This window comes from Anabrus simplex, chromosome 7 (genome assembly GCF_040414725.1).
Source record: "Anabrus simplex isolate iqAnaSimp1 chromosome 7, ASM4041472v1, whole genome shotgun sequence".
NCBI classification, from domain to species: Eukaryota; Metazoa; Arthropoda; class Insecta; order Orthoptera; family Tettigoniidae; genus Anabrus; species Anabrus simplex.
This window is the reverse complement of record NC_090271.1, coordinates 111463582-111483255: the sequence shown is the minus strand read 5'-3', so window position 1 is coordinate 111483255 and position 19674 is coordinate 111463582. Positions and strand designations below refer to the sequence as shown.

Below are 19674 nucleotides of genomic sequence, written 5' to 3'. Positions count from 1 at the left end.
TATTCTCATGGAACTGGAATGTGTATTATAGGATAGACATGGTAGGTGGGTGAGTATTCATTCTGGTGAAAGAAAAATATGTAAGCTACGAAAAATTTAAAGATGGAAAACATGAAATTCAAGGTGCAATAGGCAACTTGTTGTCTTTGGAGTGAGATTGCAAAGGGTAGCGCTGACGCTGATTCAGAATTATTTGTTAAGATAATCAGCTATGTGGGAAACGATATGGAAAGGAATGTGATTGTAGGGGTTGATCTCAATTTACCAAATGTCAAATGGGAAGGTAATGCGAACAACAGGAAACATGACCAACAAATGGCAAATAAGTTAATATGGTCATATGGGAAGGGCATCTGATTCAGAAAGCGATGGAACCAACTAGAGGGAAGAATATTCTGGATGTGGTGCTTGTAAAACCAGATGAGCTCTATAGAGAAACTGAAGTAATAGATGGTATATCATGAAGCTGTTTTTGTCGTAGTTAAAAATAAATATTGTAGATAGGAAGGTATTAAAATTAGGACTAATAGGACCGAGCTTGATAGCTGCAGTCGCTTAAGTGCGGCCAGTATCCAGTATTCGGGAGATAGTAGGTTCGAACCCCACTGTCGGCAGCCCTGAAAATGGTTTTCCGTGGTTTCCCATTTTCACACCAGGCAAATGCTGGGGCTGTACCTTAATTAAGGCCACGGCCGCTTCCTTCCCACTCCTAGCCCTTTCCTGTCCCATCGTCGCCGTAAGACCTATCTGTGACGGTGCGACGTAAAACAAAAAAACAAAAAAAGGACTAATAGGCACTACCATATGGTGGATAAAACAGGCATGAGGGCGTTTTTAAAAAGTAACTATGATCGGTGGAAAATGGTAAATAAAAATTTAAACAGAATTTGGGATGGGTTTAAAGCAATTGTTGAGGAATGAGAAAACAGGTTTGAACCTTTAAAGGTGTTAAGGAATGATAAAGATCCACTATATTATAACAGAGAAGTAAAAAGACTACGAAGGAAGTGCCAGTTGGAAAGAAATAGAAATGGCTGTGGAAGTAAGGAGAAACTGAAGGAACTTACTAGGAAATTGAATCTAGCAAAGAAGTCAGCTAAGGATAACATAATGGCAAGCATAATTGGTGGTCATACAAATTTTAGTGAAAAATGGAAGTGCATGTATATGTACTTTAAGGCAGAAACAGGTTCCAAGAAGGACATTCCAGGAATAATTAATGAACAAGGAGAGTGTGTATGTGAGGATCTTCAAAAGGCAGAAGTATTTAGTCAGCACTATGTAAAGATTGTTGGTTATAAGGATAATGTCCAAATAGAGGAGGTGAATAATACTAAAGAAGTATTAAAATTTACATAATTATGATAACAATGATATTTACAATAAGATACAAAGTTTGAAAAATAGAAAAGCAGCTGGAATTGATAAGATTTCTGGGGATATACTAAAGACAATGGGTTGGGATATAGTACCATATCTGAAGTACTTATTTGATTATTGTTTGGTTGAAGGAGCTATACCAAATGAATAGAAATTTGCTATAGTAGACCCTGTTTATAAAGGAAAGGGTGATAGACATAAAGCTGAAAATTACAGGCCAGTCAGTTTGACATGCATTGCATGTAAGCTTTGGGAAAGCATTCTTTCTGATTATATTAGACATGTTTGCAAAATTAGTAACTGGTTCGATAGAAGGCAGTTGAGATTTATGAAAGGTTATTCCACTGAAACTCAACTTGAAGGATTCTGGCAAGATATAGCAGATATCCTGGATTCAGGAGGTCAAATGGACTGTATCGCGATTGACCTATCCAAGGCATTTGATAGGGTAGATCATGGGAGACTACTGGCAAAAATGAATGCAATTGGACTAGACAAAAGAGTGACTGAATGAGTTGCTATATTTCTAGAAAATAGAACTCAGAGAATTAGAGTAGGCGAAGCTTTATCTGTCCTTGTAATAATTAAGAGGGGATTTCTTCAGGGCAGTATTACTGGAACTTTATGTTTTCTTATATTTATCAATGATGTGTAAAGAAGTGGAATCAGAGGTAAGGCTTTTTGCAGATGATGTTATTCTGTACAGAGTAATAAATAAGTTACAAGATTGTGAGCAATTGCAAAATGACCTCGATAATGTTGTGAGATGGACAATAGGCAATGTAATGATGATAAATGAGGTTAAAAGTCAGGTTGTGAGTTTCACAAATAGGAAAAGTCCTCTCAGTTTTAATTGCTGCATTGATGACGTGAAAGTTCCCTTTGGGGACCATTGTAAGTACCTAGATGCTAAGATAACGAAAGATCTTCAATGGGGTAAAATAAAGGGTACAAATCTCTGCACATTGTTATAACAGTATTTAGGGATTGTAGTAAGAATGTAAAGGAGAGGGCATATAAGTCTCTGGTAAGACCACAACCAGAGTATGGTTCCAGTGTATGGTACCCTCACCAGGATTACTTGTTTCAAGAACTGGAAAAAATCCAAAGAAAAGCAGCTCGATTTGTTCTGGGTGATTTCTGACAAAAGAGTAGCATTACAAAAATGTTGCAAAGTTGGGGCTGGGAAGACCTGGGAGAGAGGAGACGAGCTCCTCGACTAAGTGGTATGTTCCAAGCTGTCAGTGGAGAGATGGCGTGGAATGACATCAGTTGACTAATAAGTTTGAGTGGTGTCTTTAAAAGTAGGAAAGATCACAATATGAAGATAGAGTTGGAATTCAAGAGGAAAAATTGGGGCAAATATTTGTTTATAGGAAGGGGAATTAAGGATTAGAATAACTTACCAAGGGAGATGTTCAATAAATTTCCAATTTCTTTGCAATCATTTAATTAAGAAAAGGTTCGGAAAACAACAGATAGGGAATCTGCCTCCTGGGCGACTGCCCTAAATACAGATCAGTAGTGAGGACTGATTGATTTCAGTTTCCTGACAAATGTACTTCTTCTATGGTGTGTGGGTTTGTTATGTACATGGAATTTTTAAGATTTACCTGATAGGTAATAATCACAGGCAGATAAACTGGTTGGCCCACCAACACCACCACTCTTCATTCTTCGAAGTGTCAGATCCCTTACAATTTTCTCTGTGGTTAATGTTATATAGAGGATGGTTGCCAAGTTGTACTTCCATTTTAAAAAATAGTCACTATCACAACCACCACCACCATAAATACCTATTAATATCTCTGTTCTGTGAAAATGCTTTGTGAATTTCTCTCATGAAATTATTTACGATGTGAACAGAGGCAGAATCCTGTAAAAAAAAACTGCAAAATCATGATCCCTGTTGAAAAAAGGGTTTAGTATGGTATTCATATAAGTAACAATTTTAACCATATTCTTGAAAAGGATTATTCCCATGATTCCTTCACTACTGATGGTATACCATACACCGATTTTTGCATCATAAATGAGCACTTCATGTACGAAGTGAGGTTTTTTTTTAACATCACACTAACACATGGAAGTTTGGGAAAGAGCTAGTATTGGGAAGGTAGTGGCCATGGTCTTAATTAAGTTACAACCCCAGTCAGCATTTGCTTGGTGTGAAAATGGGAAACCACAGAAAACCATCTTCAGGGCTGCTGACGGTGGAATTTGAACCCATCATCTCCAAATTGCAAGCTCACAGTTGTGTAAGGTTGTGGTGGTGGTGATTATTGTTTTAAGAGGAAGTACAACTGGGCAACCATCCTCTATATAACACTAATCAGAGAGGAAAAATGGAAGCGGTCCGATACTTCGAAAAATGAAGGTATCGACCAAAGAAAGACAAGGGCCACGAAGGGCATGAAAATGAAAGACTCCCTAGGCCTCCATGCGTAATACCATCGGGGTCGGAAAAGAACAAGAGTTGACCACGAGAGGTCGGATAGGATAGATGAAAGTGAGGAGCCTGGCACAAGTAAGTGGAAGCAATGCCAGGACTCAGCTAAAGGCCCCGTGGTCGCCAACCCACGCTCCACGGTTCAGAGCCCCTAAGGCCCCTTTTAGTTGCCTCTTACGACAGGCAGGGGACATCGTGGGTGTTATTCTACCGCCCCCACCCACAGGGGTACAGTTGTGTGACCCTCACCACAATGCCAACTTACCTCTAATACTGAAACATTCATCAAATATATAATTGGTTCTTATTCCACTTTTATTTGAATATATTATTATAAACTATTTAAATGCATTACTACTATCATTCTAAATCCATAAATAATTTCTTCTTTTTCTAGGTATGCAAAAATGTGGTACAAGGGTGTAAGCTTCACTTCGGAGCACTGTGCTTTGGTGTACCTTGTTGATGCAGCTGGTACACGGACAACAACAGATAATTTTTCTGATATGAGTTCGGATTTCTCTCTTCCTGTGTTTTATAATGATTCACGTCATGGTGCAGCATTTGTGCAAGATGCCATCTCCCTTCTGCAGAGTGCTCAGTACTGGGTTAATGATGAAGGAATTGAAAACTGGATAATTAATAATGTTCGAGTGTCACAAACACAAGATGGATTAGTCAGGTAAAACTTCCAGAATGCTCCACTGAAATAATAGTTTTGAGTCATAACATGGAAAGGGAGAATGAATACTAAGCTGAATGAACTTGAAAACTAGAATAAATCATAATGCTAGTCGTAAAATGTCCTATCAGTTGCTATAGATTTTAAGATATGATGAGATAGCTGAAGATAATGCAATCCTGCACTCAATGCTTAATAAAACAGTAACCCTTAGACTGCTGATAAGTGATGTATCACTCCTGCTTCTGCTTCCAAAATCTGCATGAAGTTATACATCATTCCTAGTACAGTCCCTCCTCCTGTGGGTGGGGACAATAGAATAACATCCACGATATCCCCAGCTTATCCATAATAGGCAACTAGAAGAAGCACCAGAGGATCTTAATTTGTTTTGTGACCACGGGGCTCTTAGCTGAGTCCTGGCATTGCTTACACTTATTGTGCCAGACTCCTCACTTTCATCTAAGCTATCCTTTGACGTCCCTTGGTCAAGTTCCCACTGTGGGCAGGGGCGTTAGATTAACATTCACAGTATCCCATGCCTGTCATAAGAGGCAACTAAAGGGAGCTGGAGGGGTTCTTAAATTGGGAATGTGGGTTGATGAACATAGGGCTATTAGCTGAGTTATAATATTGCTTCCACTTGTGTTAGGCTGTCGCGTCCAGGGGCACGAACCTGCATTAAATAGCATTACGTAATGTAAGTAGTACATAGTATAGAGTGGTTACTTTGGGAACTCAATTCACGGGCGTGTGCTAACTAAGCAGCCATGTATTGGGGTGAGAAAAAAACGAGAAGTTAAAAACAGAGTCTTGTGAGGTCAGAAGATCTTATGAGTAAGTCGATACAGGCAATCTAAATAGTCACATTCCATTGTTTGGAAATAGCAAGCGAAGGGGTAGTTTGAAGTGTCCTATAGCTTAAAAGTAATGGGCCACCCTAATCAAGTATTTCGAGACCGAGAGTCATGTTTATAATGATTAGTATTAAAAAAGGGAGAGTTAGGTTATGAAGATAATTGTTAATGGGCCACCCCAATCAAGTATTTCAAGACCGAGAGTCATGTTTATAATGAATAGTATTAAAAAAGAGAGAGTTAGGTTATGAAGATAATTTTTAAGAGTCAAGTAATCATGTTTATAAAAATGAGAATTGCTATGTGTAGAAGAGAGGGAGTAGCGATACATGTGGGAAGTGGTAGAGCCAATAGAGAGTCAGAATGGCCTCAGCTAAGAGTAGAGGATACTCTCATATTAATTGTTAGTTTTTTAATACAAATGTAAATGAAGGAACAAGCATCTTATTGCATTAGTCTTCATCTTGGGAGCCTTGCCCTCCGCTTACGTCAGGGAATTGCGATCGATTCCCCAAGAGGTCTCGAAATACTTGATTGATGACAAAGTAAAGGTAAATTTAGACACAAAGAAACATTTTAAACCTTTTTAGATGTAAATAAAGGCGTAAGTTCCAGGAGCAGAGCAGATTAAAAGAAAAATAATAAAAATTTAGAATATAGTGACTAATTCAATAGATTTTTTTAATTTATGATTTGAAATTTTCTACTTTAAAGTTTGTAATAAATGACATAATAAGTAAGTAAAAGTTGAAACACATATAAATATTTTAACAATTTCAAGATTTATTTATAATTGTTCTGTTAAGTAAATTTGTACCAATGTACCAAGTCCAAAGAAAAGTTGATGTTTTGGCACCACTAAACAAGAGAGTAGTTAGCTTTCGAAACATGTACGGTAATTAACCCTTTACTGCATGAATTATTTTTCGTTTTTGTTTGGTGAAGAAAATTTCAACTTTAATGTTCAACTTACGTTCAGTGTTTTAGATTTACCAGCAATTCTTAACTGCGGCTAATAGCTTAACACTCGTATGTGATGTGGATTGCCATAACGGGGTATATATACGATTTTTCATGATTTCACGCTAAGATTTTAACATTCAAAGACCGAACATTACTACCTACTGGCCACGGGTACGTACTGCAAGGCGCAAGTACAACTTGAACGACCATAGGTCGGTAATGTCTTTGAGGTTGAGCCAGAGGTACTCCTGAAGCCTGTGGTAATGTGATGGGGAGGACCCACGTAAAATAAACGATGGTTGGTACGCGTGGATGTTGACGGGGTGGAAGGAGTAACTTTGGTTGTAGGGCTGTTTTGTCTTATGTTATGTAAAAAAAAAAAAAAAAAAAGAAACCACAAGGCGTCACTGTTATATGTCTTTAATTGACTGTACAGTTGAAGGTGTGCCGTAAAACTACCTCTGTCCAAAATCTGTATCCATTTATACAGGTAAAAAGTTATATGTTGCCTGAGGGCAACGGTATGCAGTACAGGGTTAAGTATAATAAAATATGTAAAGTATTGACAAGGCAGGAAAGTGTTCTGTAGAAATTTGAATATAAGTCAATATGGACAGGATTAACCAACATGGTTAAAATAATTAATCCCCAAGAAGTCTTGCTACTCAGAATATTTCTTAGTAGATCAAGTTTGGAGGACGTTGCTAACACTCGGTATTCATCATTCATACTTTCAGGCACAGTTTCTCCATAAGGGCTGCAGGGCTGCAGGGCTGCAGCCCCTTCCAGTGCTTGGCAAAGGCACACAAAAATATAATTGCATATCCGAAATGTTTACTTCCTTTGAAGTATTTGAACCAGTGTAACTCATTCTAAATCTGCCAGGGCTGGAGAGGGTGAGTGTAGTGGCACTCCAAAGAGTATGTGACACACTGTCATTAGCAAGCAGCAAGGCTGCATTCCCACTGTTCAGGCTGTGCCCTACCTGCATGCTGCGCAGTTCACTCTGTGCACGGAGGAAGTGGAAAGGGAGTCGGTTGTGTCAGCGTGCCAGCCGGATTGCAGCCTGACCAGCTCCCAGCCAAGCGATTGCAGTACTTTTGAATAGCAAGTAGTGTGTCGTGTTTATTGCGCCTTCTAACAGTTAGTACTTATAAAGTGTCAATTATTTTAAACTGCACAGTGTGCATTTACTAGTTTCAGTGCCACAAGGATACTGTTAATTGTAGTTAAAATTTTATGAATAGACATGGCAAAGAATAGTGTTAGGTATTTATAAGGCATTTCATGTTCACAATTAATGCTCGCTGAGAAGAATGAGATGAAAAATGCCAGTCGTCCTACACCTGATTTCTCTATGTGTCAACCACCGTGAAGTAGACAACAAACTTAGATAAGAAAGTTTAATTCTTCAGTGTGTAATAAGTGGAAGTGGTTAAGTGTTTGCGATGAGAGAAATGCTCTGTTTTTCTTTCCGTGTTTGTTGTTTGGAGGTGATATAACTTGGACAAAAACCGGAGTGGTGGATTTGAATCATTTAAGTGAAAAGTCTGAAAATCATGAACAATCAGCTAAACACCTCAAGAACGATGTTGACTTACGTATGCTAGAAACAGTGAACATTGTTTCACAACTAAGGAAGACCTACAGACAAGAAACAAAAAGATATAATGAGAAAGTGCATAAAAACTGAGAAATACTCTCAATAATAATTCACTGAACTTATTAAAATTCTGTGGTAAATTTGAACTTCCACGAAGAGGCCATGACGAGAATGATCATTCATCAAATCCCAGCATTTTCTGAGGATTATTAGAATATGCAGAGAAGTTAGATGATTCTCTCAAAGCCCATTTATTGAAGTCCACCATCTTTAGGGGAACATCCAGTATCCAGAATAAGCTTCTAGAATGTATTTTTGAGGTGTGTAAAGAAGAAATACGAAATGAAATTAAACAAACAAAATATTTAGCTGTAATGTTGGATGATACGATGGTTGTTTCTGAACAATCAACAGGTTATTGTTTTCTGATATGAAGAAGATGGTGTTGTGTATGAGAGATTCTGGGGATTCCTTAATCCTGAAACTCGGAATGCAGAAGGACTGGCACAGTGTATTTTAGAGAAGTTAGAGATTGTTTCAAATGGCGAAACTGATAAACGTATCACGCGAACATATGATGGGGCAGCGGTAATGAGTGGTGATAAAGGCGGTGTACAGACAATAATTAAAAAGTCCCACCAACATGCACATTTTGTGCACTGCCATGCACACCAATTAAATGTTATTATGGAGTAGGCCGCGTCACAGAATCGACAAGTCCAAATTTTCTTCAGCAGTCTAGCCGCAATACCAGCATTTTTTTTCCATATCGCCTTCATGATTAGCCATGTTGGACGGCATAAATAAAATGATTCCTCGGGGATGTAATACCAAGTGGAATTTTAACGCCAACTCATTATCACAGTCTCCGAAAATAAAGAGTCTCTTCAAGAGTGTTTCCAGGAACTTCAAAACAACAGGAATCAAGCAACTGTACAAGCAGCCACAAGGCTTTTACGCATGATAAATAATCATGACTTCAATTTCTGGCTTACATTTTTCCACCGCACCGTGCCTCATGGCATATTGTATAGCCAGCTAAAACAACGTTTTATTAACTCATTGAGTATTCATTTGTAAGACAGTGAATGAATTTCTCCACACTGTCAATATAGAGAGAAATAAGGTCCCTTTATTAGTTGATCAACGTGAAGAAAACCCTCCTGCAGCAAGGAATAGGAAAGGAAACAATGAGGACATAGTTGTAAAAGAGAAGTGTGACACTATTTCCTGTCAGGCAAGAGAAAGATTTGCTTTGCTTTAACTAAGCATTTGTCTGCTGCAAAGTTGTTCAGTACATCGCTTTTTGAAGAAACTGCTGACTCTCACAACTTTCCATTCAGTGAGCTCGATGTCACTATTGAAGCCTACACGTTCTCGTGCAAAGAGTGTCTGGTGACTGAACTGACTGCTTTATATCAAAGACGGGAGTTCCAGAGTCTCTCTGTACTTATGAAGATGTATGAGGCAGTGTCGAGTACTGGAGTTAGTGAATGCTGCACAGAAGTATTCACTCTGCTTTGAATAATACTGACAATGGCTGAACCTGAAAGGTGCTTCTCTACTTTAAAATGAGTAGAAATGTTTTTAAGGAGTATGATGTCAGAAGAACATCTTTCAGCATTGGCAATGATTAGTGTGGACAGTATTATCATTTTCAACAACATACTGATTGAAAAATGTGCTTGTCGTAAAGAAAGGAGATTTTGTGTATAAGTAAATGTGAAAAGTCCAAAAAAGAAACAGCTTTGTTAAATTAAGTGTATATTATTTCTGTGCATTAAATAATGTTACAATTTATTGCAGACTTCAAAACTAGAAATTCCTAGTGTTTGATTCATCAAAAGTTTAATAAATAGCAAGGATAATTTAAGTGTGTTCTATAGATTAATCATATTGCAAAGTTAGCTGCAGCCCTACCAAAAAAGTAATCCACTAGCCGCCACTGCATACTTTGATTCTCGATGTAACCCTAGTTATTCTGGGTTGATCGCAGTTCACAACTACAAGCTTGAGGAATCTCTTTGAAACTCCAAGATACTCTGTTTTTCATTGCTTTAGCATTTCAGTGGTACTCTAATGTATTAAAGTCCACTTGCATTTACTTGGAGTAGTTATTCTGAAGAAGGCTAGTTCCAGTACGTCACAATAAGTGACCGACTTCAATTGTATGTGTATATTCTTTGTACATCATCTGTTTAATATATGCACTTACATAGGAAATCATATGAGTTTCAGCTCTTAACAACCAACTTACCTAATACCTATAAATTACCATCTTCAATACCTTTCGTTTTTAGTACTGCTGTTAGCCATCAGGTGATTCCACTGACCACTCAGCATTTCACCTGTTGACGGGGATACGACGAGGCTGCTCATTTTCATCTATCCTATCTCACCTCCCTTGGTCAACTCCTTTTTTCCGACCCTGACAGTATTAGAGCATTTGAGGCCTAGGGAGACCTTCATTTTCACGCCCTTAATGGCCCTTGTCTTTCTTTGGCCGATACCTTCATTTTTCTAAGTGTCAGACCCATTCAGCTTTTTACTCTGATTAGAGTTAATAGAGGATGGTTGCCCAGTTTTATGTACTTCCACCTGGGTCTTTCTGCCTTGAGGTCCCATTATTTCAGTTAGTGTCTTTAGCTCAGGGACTGAATATGTGTGTCACATAAATTCCTGCAATACACCCTCTTCCACAATAGGGTGTACTTTCTTACAAATGACGGATACCTTCACTCTCAGTAAAGGGTGTGCCTTACACAGACTGCACCAGGCTAGTAATAAACACACAAAATTATTATTATGATTATCAATCAATCAATCAATCAATCAATCAATCAATCAATCAATCAATCAATCAATCAATCAATCAATCAATCAATCAATCAATCAATCAATCAATCAATCAATCAATCAATCAATCAATCAATCAATCAATCAATCAATCAATCATATTAGACAGTTTTCTCTCAGGAGAACATAAAAAGCAGTTGTTTTAGGTCTAAAGTGACCTGCTCAATGCTGTATAAATACTTCTTGACACAAAAACTAAGTAGACTCTTGTGCGGAAGGATACATGTCAATTTTGTAAAACGTTAGGAAAGTGACATTCAGGATGTAGGTCAATTTATAGCAAATTTTATCAAGCACTGCATTATCAGTAAAATATAGATAAACCTAAATCTGTTTATTAACAAGCCAAGAAATCTCTGGCTCGCTATTCAAACTCCCAATGTGCCAAGGGCAGTTGCTTTATTGTAGTATGGTAGTACACTTCCAGTCTTCGTGATAGGAGGCCGTAGTGTTGTGCAAGGCAGTATTTGTCATGGAAGATCTAAGCGACTGACTAAAGAGGGAGACCTGGTGCAATGTGTTCATGTGGCAACGAATTCACCATGGTTCATTTTCTCACTGAGTGCATGGATCTCTCTGGCTTAAGACATAACTTTAACCTGCCAGAAACAAACAATCTATTACTGGTTGATGATGATATTACTGCTAATGTCATCATCCACATTTTGGAAGAAACTGGACTTACTGATGAGCAAAGAAAGTTATCACTTGCATTTTTTGGAGAAATGTAAATTTAATGTACTAAAATGGGACTTGGGATACAATTTGTCTCATAAGAAAGGTATCATTGATTACATAATGTTTACAACAAGAAGACTAGTTGATGCATTTTCCTATGAAGGGGCTTTACATTGTTTCATTGTCCCCATTGTTTCCTGTTGTTGAGCTCATGTCTGGCAGTCTTTGTACATATTCTGCAAGCTTTCAATTTAGTGTTTCATGAGGTTCCTTGAAAGTTCCTTTCGTTGATTTCAGAATCCCCCTGTGGGTGGGGCCGGTAGAATAACACCCACATATCCCCTGCCTGTTGCAAGAAGTGACTAAAAGGAGCCCAAGGGCTCTCAACTTGGGAGTGTAGGTTGGCGACCACGGGGCCTTTAGCTGAGTCCTGACATTGCTTCCACTTACTTGTGCCAGGCTACTCACTTTCATCTATTCTATCTGACCTCCCTTGGTCAACTCTTGTTCTTTTCTGACTCCAATGGTGTTAGAGCACTCGAGGCCGAGGGAGTCTTTCATTTTATGCCCTTCATGGCCCTTGTCTTTCTTTGGCTGATACCTTCATTTTTTGAAGTGTCGGATCCCTTCCATTTTTCTTTTCTGTTTAGTGTTATATAGATGATGGTTGCCTAGTTGTACTTCCTCTTAAAACAATAATCACCACTACCACCACCTTCTGACTTCTTTACTTGGTTAAAAAAATGGATTTTGTTGAAACAGGAGTATAATAAGATGTAATGATAGATGCCTCGAGAATTTATTTATTTGTTTTTTGTTTGTTTGTTTGTTTATTTATTTATTTATTTATTTATTTATTTATTTATTTATTTATTTATTTATTTATTTATTTATTTATTTATTTATTTAAGTACATTAAATTTACATTTCTCCAAAAATCCAAGTGTTATACATATTTTGCTCATCAGTGCTCTTCCAAATTTCAAGTGTTCATTTTCCCAGGAAACATGCATTCTGTTTTGATGTATTGAACCCATTTTGGTTTCTTAAATTAAAAAAAAAAATTATTTACTTTTCATTTTTGGAATGTAAGGTTGATGATTATGGTATTTACGTCTGCTTAATATAATTTCATTTGGCAAGACGGGTTGATAATCATGTTGTTCTGTCCCTTAAACCTATACATGATGTGTGCTGTACTCTGTGGTGCCAGATCAGTGCAGTTCAATCTACACTATTCTTCTTGTATTAGATAAGTAATATTGACATTTAATTTATCACTTTAGAGAATACGGTTTGTGTTCTTTATCTTCGAAAATGATTGAATTCGTTGAAAATGTCTCTCAAGTAAATGTAAGTAAACAAAGTGGTAAAAGGTGTTGTTGAACAAAAAAATATTTCAACAAATGGTGAATTTTACATTATTTGTTCATTGTGATAAGAAATGTTTAGCTCTTGGTAGTCACCTTTCATGTCATGAAGATCTTTTATCTCCAAGGAGAACCACACATACTAGAGCGTCAAAGCATGGTGAAAGGAGTAGTCTGAAAGACTAGAAAGAACATCAGTACATCTCCAGATCTTTCCTTCAGAACATAGTTAAGTAAAATGGCACTTTATGCCACTGATAATCATAAAAGCACTAACTAAACATCAGAGTTTTCAACACTGGTACTACAGAGAAGCAAAAGCTGTCAAAAATATAAATGCTTGGTAGGTACTTGTTGTGTTAAAGGAACAATCACCACCACCACCACCACCACCACCACCTTTTGGTCATGTTTGTATTCAGGGAACTTTCAGTTGAATATTTCTGTGTTAGGGAGTATTCAGCATTGTAAAAATACTATGTATCTAAACATGTCTCATTGCTATTGTTTCAGAGTTGCTCGTAACAGCAACAAATATCAAATGCGTACTTCCCCAACCAATGGCACCGCTTCCTTAACCACTCCTTTCCTTCACTGCACGGCATCCATGGGTCAAACATCTCATCTTTTTGTCAGGAGAGGAGAGAGACGAATGCATTATGATGGAGCAAGCTTTATTGTAAGAAATGCAGGTCACTCAGCTGGCTTTGATGAAAAGAACCAGCTTAAAGTGTATTAAGGTCATGAGTTTTAGTCTGCCAAAGAGTTTTTAAAGAAGTCTATTTAAGGAGTCCATGAACATATGTTGTAAACAAGTACTGTTGAACATTTGTAACAACTAGGGTTTAGTTCCCAGTACTATGAGAATAGAGGAGTTCCCTTCCATTTTATACATACCTAAAGACAGCTTTTAATGTCTTGTAGTATAAGAATGATTTTTTTGAAGTTCCATATGGCTTTTGCTAGTCTTACTTTGCTACCACACTAGACAGTAATTGTGATTACTCATACAACAGTTTTGGAACCTTCTGTAACTCTAATACAACATTTAAATATGATGGAAATTAAAATCTATGCTATTGACTGTACTAGAAGCCAAAAGTATAATAAAATACTGTATAAGAAATTTATATCATCAATGGTATGGACAAAAATTTTGAATGGAAATAAGATCCTCATTAAATATATACATATACTCGACTCGTATTGTTAAGATGAACTACATAAAACTCTTTGCGTTGGACAGAAAAATATCCCTTAACTGTAATATGTAACATGATAACATATATATGTATAGTATGCATGGATTATTACTGGAACAGTTTTGCCAATTAGCTTTATTTTTTATGCAAAATTATGATCAATTTAACATTGTATATCCCTAAATATAACTTAAGTGTGATTGGCAATTACTGTCTTAACTTTTTCTATTATACATAAAGTATGAATTCTTCACATATTGTATTTTTTCCTTATACAAGAATAAATCATTTGGTTTTTTAAAGGATGGACTAGAATGTTAAAACTAGTTGTACTGTCCTAAATTGAACAGCCTATTTTTTTTATTAATGTAATATCCATCTTTTGTATTACCTAGAAAAGTGAATAACCTTCTAAAATATTAGTATATATTAATATGAATTTTCTACACATTTGCTTTTTAATTTAGCAACCTAGAATAAGGCTTCATTCCACACCTTGGGGCTGATAACCTTGATCCTAATGTCTGTTTTAAACCCTTCTTGAAATCAACAAAAGTCAATACAAGTGGTCTGATGTGAAGAGATCTAATTTTGATGATACTCTTTGGTGAAAGGATCTGTTTGCTGCAGGATTGGGTCTTATGCAAGCCGACTTCATATTCGCCAATCTCTGGATCAAAAATAGGTTCAGTGAGACTTGGAAGTGCCATTGACAGGATTTCATAGATAACTGAATAAAGAGATTTGCCTCTGTCATTATTCACATCTGCTTTATTGCTGATTGCCACTTCTTAGTAATAGTTTCTGATTCCCATATATCATGAAAGAGTTTTTTATTTTATTTTGGGAACAAAATTGGGACAAGCTATTTTCAGAAGTTTGGCAAATATTGGAACCTTGCCTGATGTCTTGTTGGGGGAGAGATGCAATTATTTGGTTGATTTCTTCTTGATCAATTTACCAATAATAATAGGAAAACAAAGGAAAACTATCTCACTCTTCATTTCCCTTGTACACCTCTTCAATAAAGCTTAGGCCATCTATGACAGCTGATAGTGGAGCTGTTCAGGATCCAAACATCCTTCAGACTGACTACTCAACTTTCTCATGGAGAGTCGAGATTTTCTTCTGATGACGCAGAGCATAGTTCTCTGCGAAACGTAAAGTATTTCACCTTATTTGTTTGACACAGCATGTGCCCAGAAGCATGTATCATGTCTATATATCAAATAATGTTATAAACACTGAATAACTTTATGCTGCAACACACTTTATGAATCAGTCAAATTTACCGTTTAAACTGTAAAATAATTACGAGTGAATAATCTTCATAAACTAACATAAATATCGTATGCCTTCATAGAGGTCAAACTCAAGTCAAAGCCTTCTGCATGCTTTAGCAGACAAAGATGGATTACAGCTAAAAGGGGTGCATAAAATCTTTGCTATGCAAACGATCTAAATGCTATGTTGTACAAAGCCGAAGGCATGGTGCAGATCACCTCACTGACAAGGATGCAAGGAAAGTTGGACTGGATATAAACACCGAAAAGATTAAGTACCTTATCGTTATTGAGACTGACATGGTGGAATCAACAGCATTAGGGTTGGTGACAGAATCTTTGAGAAGGTTGCAGACTTTAAATACCTGTGCGCCTTGCTGAGTCAGCAAAATCACCTCAAGATAGACATCCAGAGTCGCATCAAATCTGCAGAAGCTATATAAATCTCTTAACTGTCTTTAATCAAGTCTTCCCTCTAGCATCACTGAACTCTTATCCATCCAGAGTTATTGTACATTCTGAGACATGGTCCCTCACCTGACTTGACTGGCATCACCTTGCAGTTTTGAGAGTAAGGTACTACAGCAAACTTATGGTCCTGAATCCATTGTAAGAGTCTGGAGATGCTGAAGCAATGCAGACATCCAAGCTCATTATGGAAGACCAAATACCAAACAAGTTATCAGAGAAGGCGAATTCAATGGATTGGACATGTAGAGCACTTATCGAATGATAGAACAGGTATGAGGATTTGGGAAGGAAGCCTTGCGAATAAATGGCCACTGGGGAGACCCAGAAGGTGTTGGACAGATCAGCTGATGAAGATCCGACAGCTGGAGGATTAATGTTTCCTGGCACACAACCCTAACAGCTGGAAACAAACAGTGAGTGTTGCCAAAAGTTACCCTGACTGATAGTGCCAGGATAAGTAGAGTATTATTATTAACCATATGGAACATTACAGCTAATCACAAATTGTATAAGGCCACAGCCGCTTCCTTCCAATTCCTAGGCCTTTCCTCTCCCATCGTCGCCGTAAGACATATCTGTGTCGGTGCGACGTAAAGCAAATAGCAACAAAAAAAAAAAAAAAAAATGTATAGGTAAAAACTAGGCCTACATTTCTCTGACCAGGCTAAAGTCTGATGTTCAGCGACTTGATCCACTCTACAGTTCTTGGCATGGCATCCACCAGTTCATCCTGGCTACTTACAGAGTGTCTCTTGGAACTTTCCTCAATAATGTCAGTCAGTCACAGTCACCCCCTGTGGGTGGGGGCAGTAGATTAACACCCACGATATTCCCTGCCTGTTGCAAAAGCCAACTGAAAGGGACCCCAGAGGCTCTTAACTTGGAAGTGTGGGTTGGTGACCATGGGGCCCTTAGCTGAATTCTAGTTTTGCTTCCACTTACTTGTGTCAGGTTCCTCACTTTCATCTATTCTATCTGGTCTGCCTTGGTCAACTCTTGTTCTTTTCTGACCCTGGTGGTATTACGTGTGGAGGCCCAGTTGTACTTCCTCTTAAAACAATAATCACCAACACCACTGCTTCAATCACAGTTTGTTATGAAAATCCACAGTCACACATAGAGGAATTGGTTATTCCCCATTAGTGTGTTGCCTCAGTTTTGGCATGGCCAGTTCTCAAACAGTTCATTTGGCACCAAGTCCTGGTAGATATGTGGGGTCATGAAAGTGATGGTGGTTGAAGTTCTGGATGCTCTACCATATTGCTTTTTACTCATCATTTAAGGTCGATTCATACATCTCCGCGACGTGACGGCACTTTCCGTGATGTGACGGTATCTTCGGTGAAAATAAAATATCGTCGCCATGTAAACGAAGGGATAAGTTCCAACACTTCTGTTGACGTTATTCGCCGTGACCTTCAGTGCTTCTCTGTGATCCATGCCGGCAATACGTATTCGCTCGCCAATGATATTTTCTTGTTTTCACGGACGTGTTTTTTCTCTTCCTGCCTTCCTGCTTCTCTGCTTTCTTCGAGTACTGAGGTTATCTGTGTACGTTTGAACTGTTCTTTACCTCCCAAAATGAAGGATGAACTGCTGATTGAATTAGTGAAGGCACACTCTTTTCTATATAATTTAGCTGATTAGAAATATATGGATAGTGGTTTGAAGAAGCGTGTATGGGACAAAATTGGTGAGAAAATGGAAGCTGAGGGCAGATAACTAACATTTTTTGTTTTTAAGATTAACGAAATCAGTCTGTCTGTACATAGGCACCGACTTTGGTGCGGGAAGGCACTTTCTGCCCCCAACCTACAAAATTAGGAGTATTAAAAATTAATCAACAATTTCATTTATTTAATTTTTCAAGTAATTCAATGCAAATGTAGTGTATCCATGAAATTTTACTTCATCGTCCTTCAAGCACTTATATAGAGTAGAAAACTTTCCTTCCTTACCCCTGCGTTTCCATATAGGATAAACCCACTGTTTCTTCCTCTCTTTCTCCTCTTTATACAAGATAGTAGCTATCATTAACAGTTCATCATCACTAAAAAAAAAAACTCTACATGGAACACCTGATTGCCAACTTATAACTGCGTGGAACTGCACGGAACTGAAGTGTGAGAACAGACATGAAATATTTATGTTGGAAAGGACGGATATGGACATGGAGGGTGCTGTCACATCCCGAAGATGTGTGAATCGACCTTTATGCCATGTGCTGGCTAATAGTCTAGAATGGTTTTCTTGACTTGGGCTAAAGGGCTGATGCATTGAACACAGATTCTTGGATTGGTAGCCATTGCAGAAACTTTAAGTTACAGCATTTCTCCCATTTGCGAATTGCTGCTTGATAGCATCTTATTTGTGGAGGGGAGGTATTCATTATGGCTATTTAGGACATTCAGTATTATCCTCATTGTTTCCTTGAGGTGAATCTTAACTCTTCCAAAAGCATTTTGATTGATGACACACTGATATGCACTATTCTGTTGCAGAATATGTCAGCGCCTGAGCAGCGCCCATGGAGTTTTTGCTTCTGATCTTGAAATTTTAAATTTTTTTTTCAAATTCCTCTGTTGAAAATGAAATTCCACAGCCTGTTTCCAGTTATTTGACTGGGTCAGGAATGGAATGAATGAAGCCCCCATCTAGTGGCGAGGATAGGAATTGTGCTGGCTGCCAAAGCCTGTCGCACTCCTCTGGGGCAATGATTAATGACTGACAAATGAAATGAAATGATATTGGAGAGTGTTGCTGGAATAAAAGATGACAGGTAAAACCGAAGTACTTGGAGAAAAACCTATCCCACCTCTGCTTTGTCCAGCAAAAATCTCACATGGAGTGACTGGGATTTGAACCATGGAACCCAGAGGTGAAATTCCTCTGTTAAATAGTTAAATTTTATTTTAGTTTTGTTTCCACTTAATTTGTGCAGAGAGGATGGTTACCTAGTTATACATCCTCTTAAAACAAAATTCACTACCACCACTATGCAGCTAAATTGTGAAGTATATTATTCCTGGTTTTCTGCCTTTATCCAACCACATCATGAGATGCGGCTTCTATCTTAACTTTTTCACTGCCACATTCTGATAACCAGACGAGCCCTTTGGGTCAGGTTTATTTAAAGGAAGAACTACTTTTATAGGTATATTTTTACTGATAATACTGATACTATTATTGTACTGGGATTTAATACAAAACTGGAGATTCCAGAACAGGTGTCATCAAAATCATGAGCAATTGGGTAAAATATATCTGATAACCAAGAAAATGGAGAGGACTGCTTCATGCTCTTGTCAACAAGAGGTGACAATTCCTCATCAGATTCTTCAGTAGTACTTTGTGCGATAGTTTTTGCAGTTCAATATCACCCACTACATATTCTCCATCTTTCTCTTTGGAATCACTATTTATGAAGAAACAAGAAACATTGTTTCTTCATAAACAAGAGATGAATGCATACTTTAAGATGCTACGATGGCTACAGGATAGCAGGAAAAATACTACATTTCAGCAAAAACAAAATATAAAGGGCGATCAAAAAGTTTCCGTTCGATGGCCGTACAGTCATGAATCAGGATGTCAATGAGGAAAAATCACCAAGAGCATCGAGGCACTCGTCCCACCAATGCACCACGTTGAAGATCCCCATGTAGTAAAGCTCCGTGTCCTGCTGCGTGAAGAAGTCTGTAACTGCCTGCTGCACGTCCTCATCCAACAAGAAGCATCAATACTTCAAGGCCGTTTATAGGGGACCAAAGGCGTGATAACTGCAAGGGGAGAGATCAGGACTATAGGGCGGGTGCTTGTGTGCCCCCACTTCAGTTGGCATACCGGTACCTTCTGCATGATGACATTTGCGGTATGGGGA

General features: G+C 37.9%; 1 protein-coding gene across 1 annotated transcript in view; it reads left to right on the top strand.

Moving 5' to 3' along the window:
- Positions 1 to 13797, top strand: part of fest (wurstfest) — a 40734-nt gene extending 26937 nt beyond the window's left edge. Inside the window, exons 4-5 of the mRNA XM_068228719.1 lie at positions 4227 to 4511; positions 13352 to 13797. Of these exons, the coding sequence (XP_068084820.1) occupies positions 4227 to 4511; positions 13352 to 13577 (511 nt within the window). The 3' untranslated portion in view covers positions 13578 to 13797. The remainder of the gene's footprint in view (positions 1 to 4226; positions 4512 to 13351) is intronic.
- Positions 13798 to 19674: the final 5877 nt, after the last annotated feature.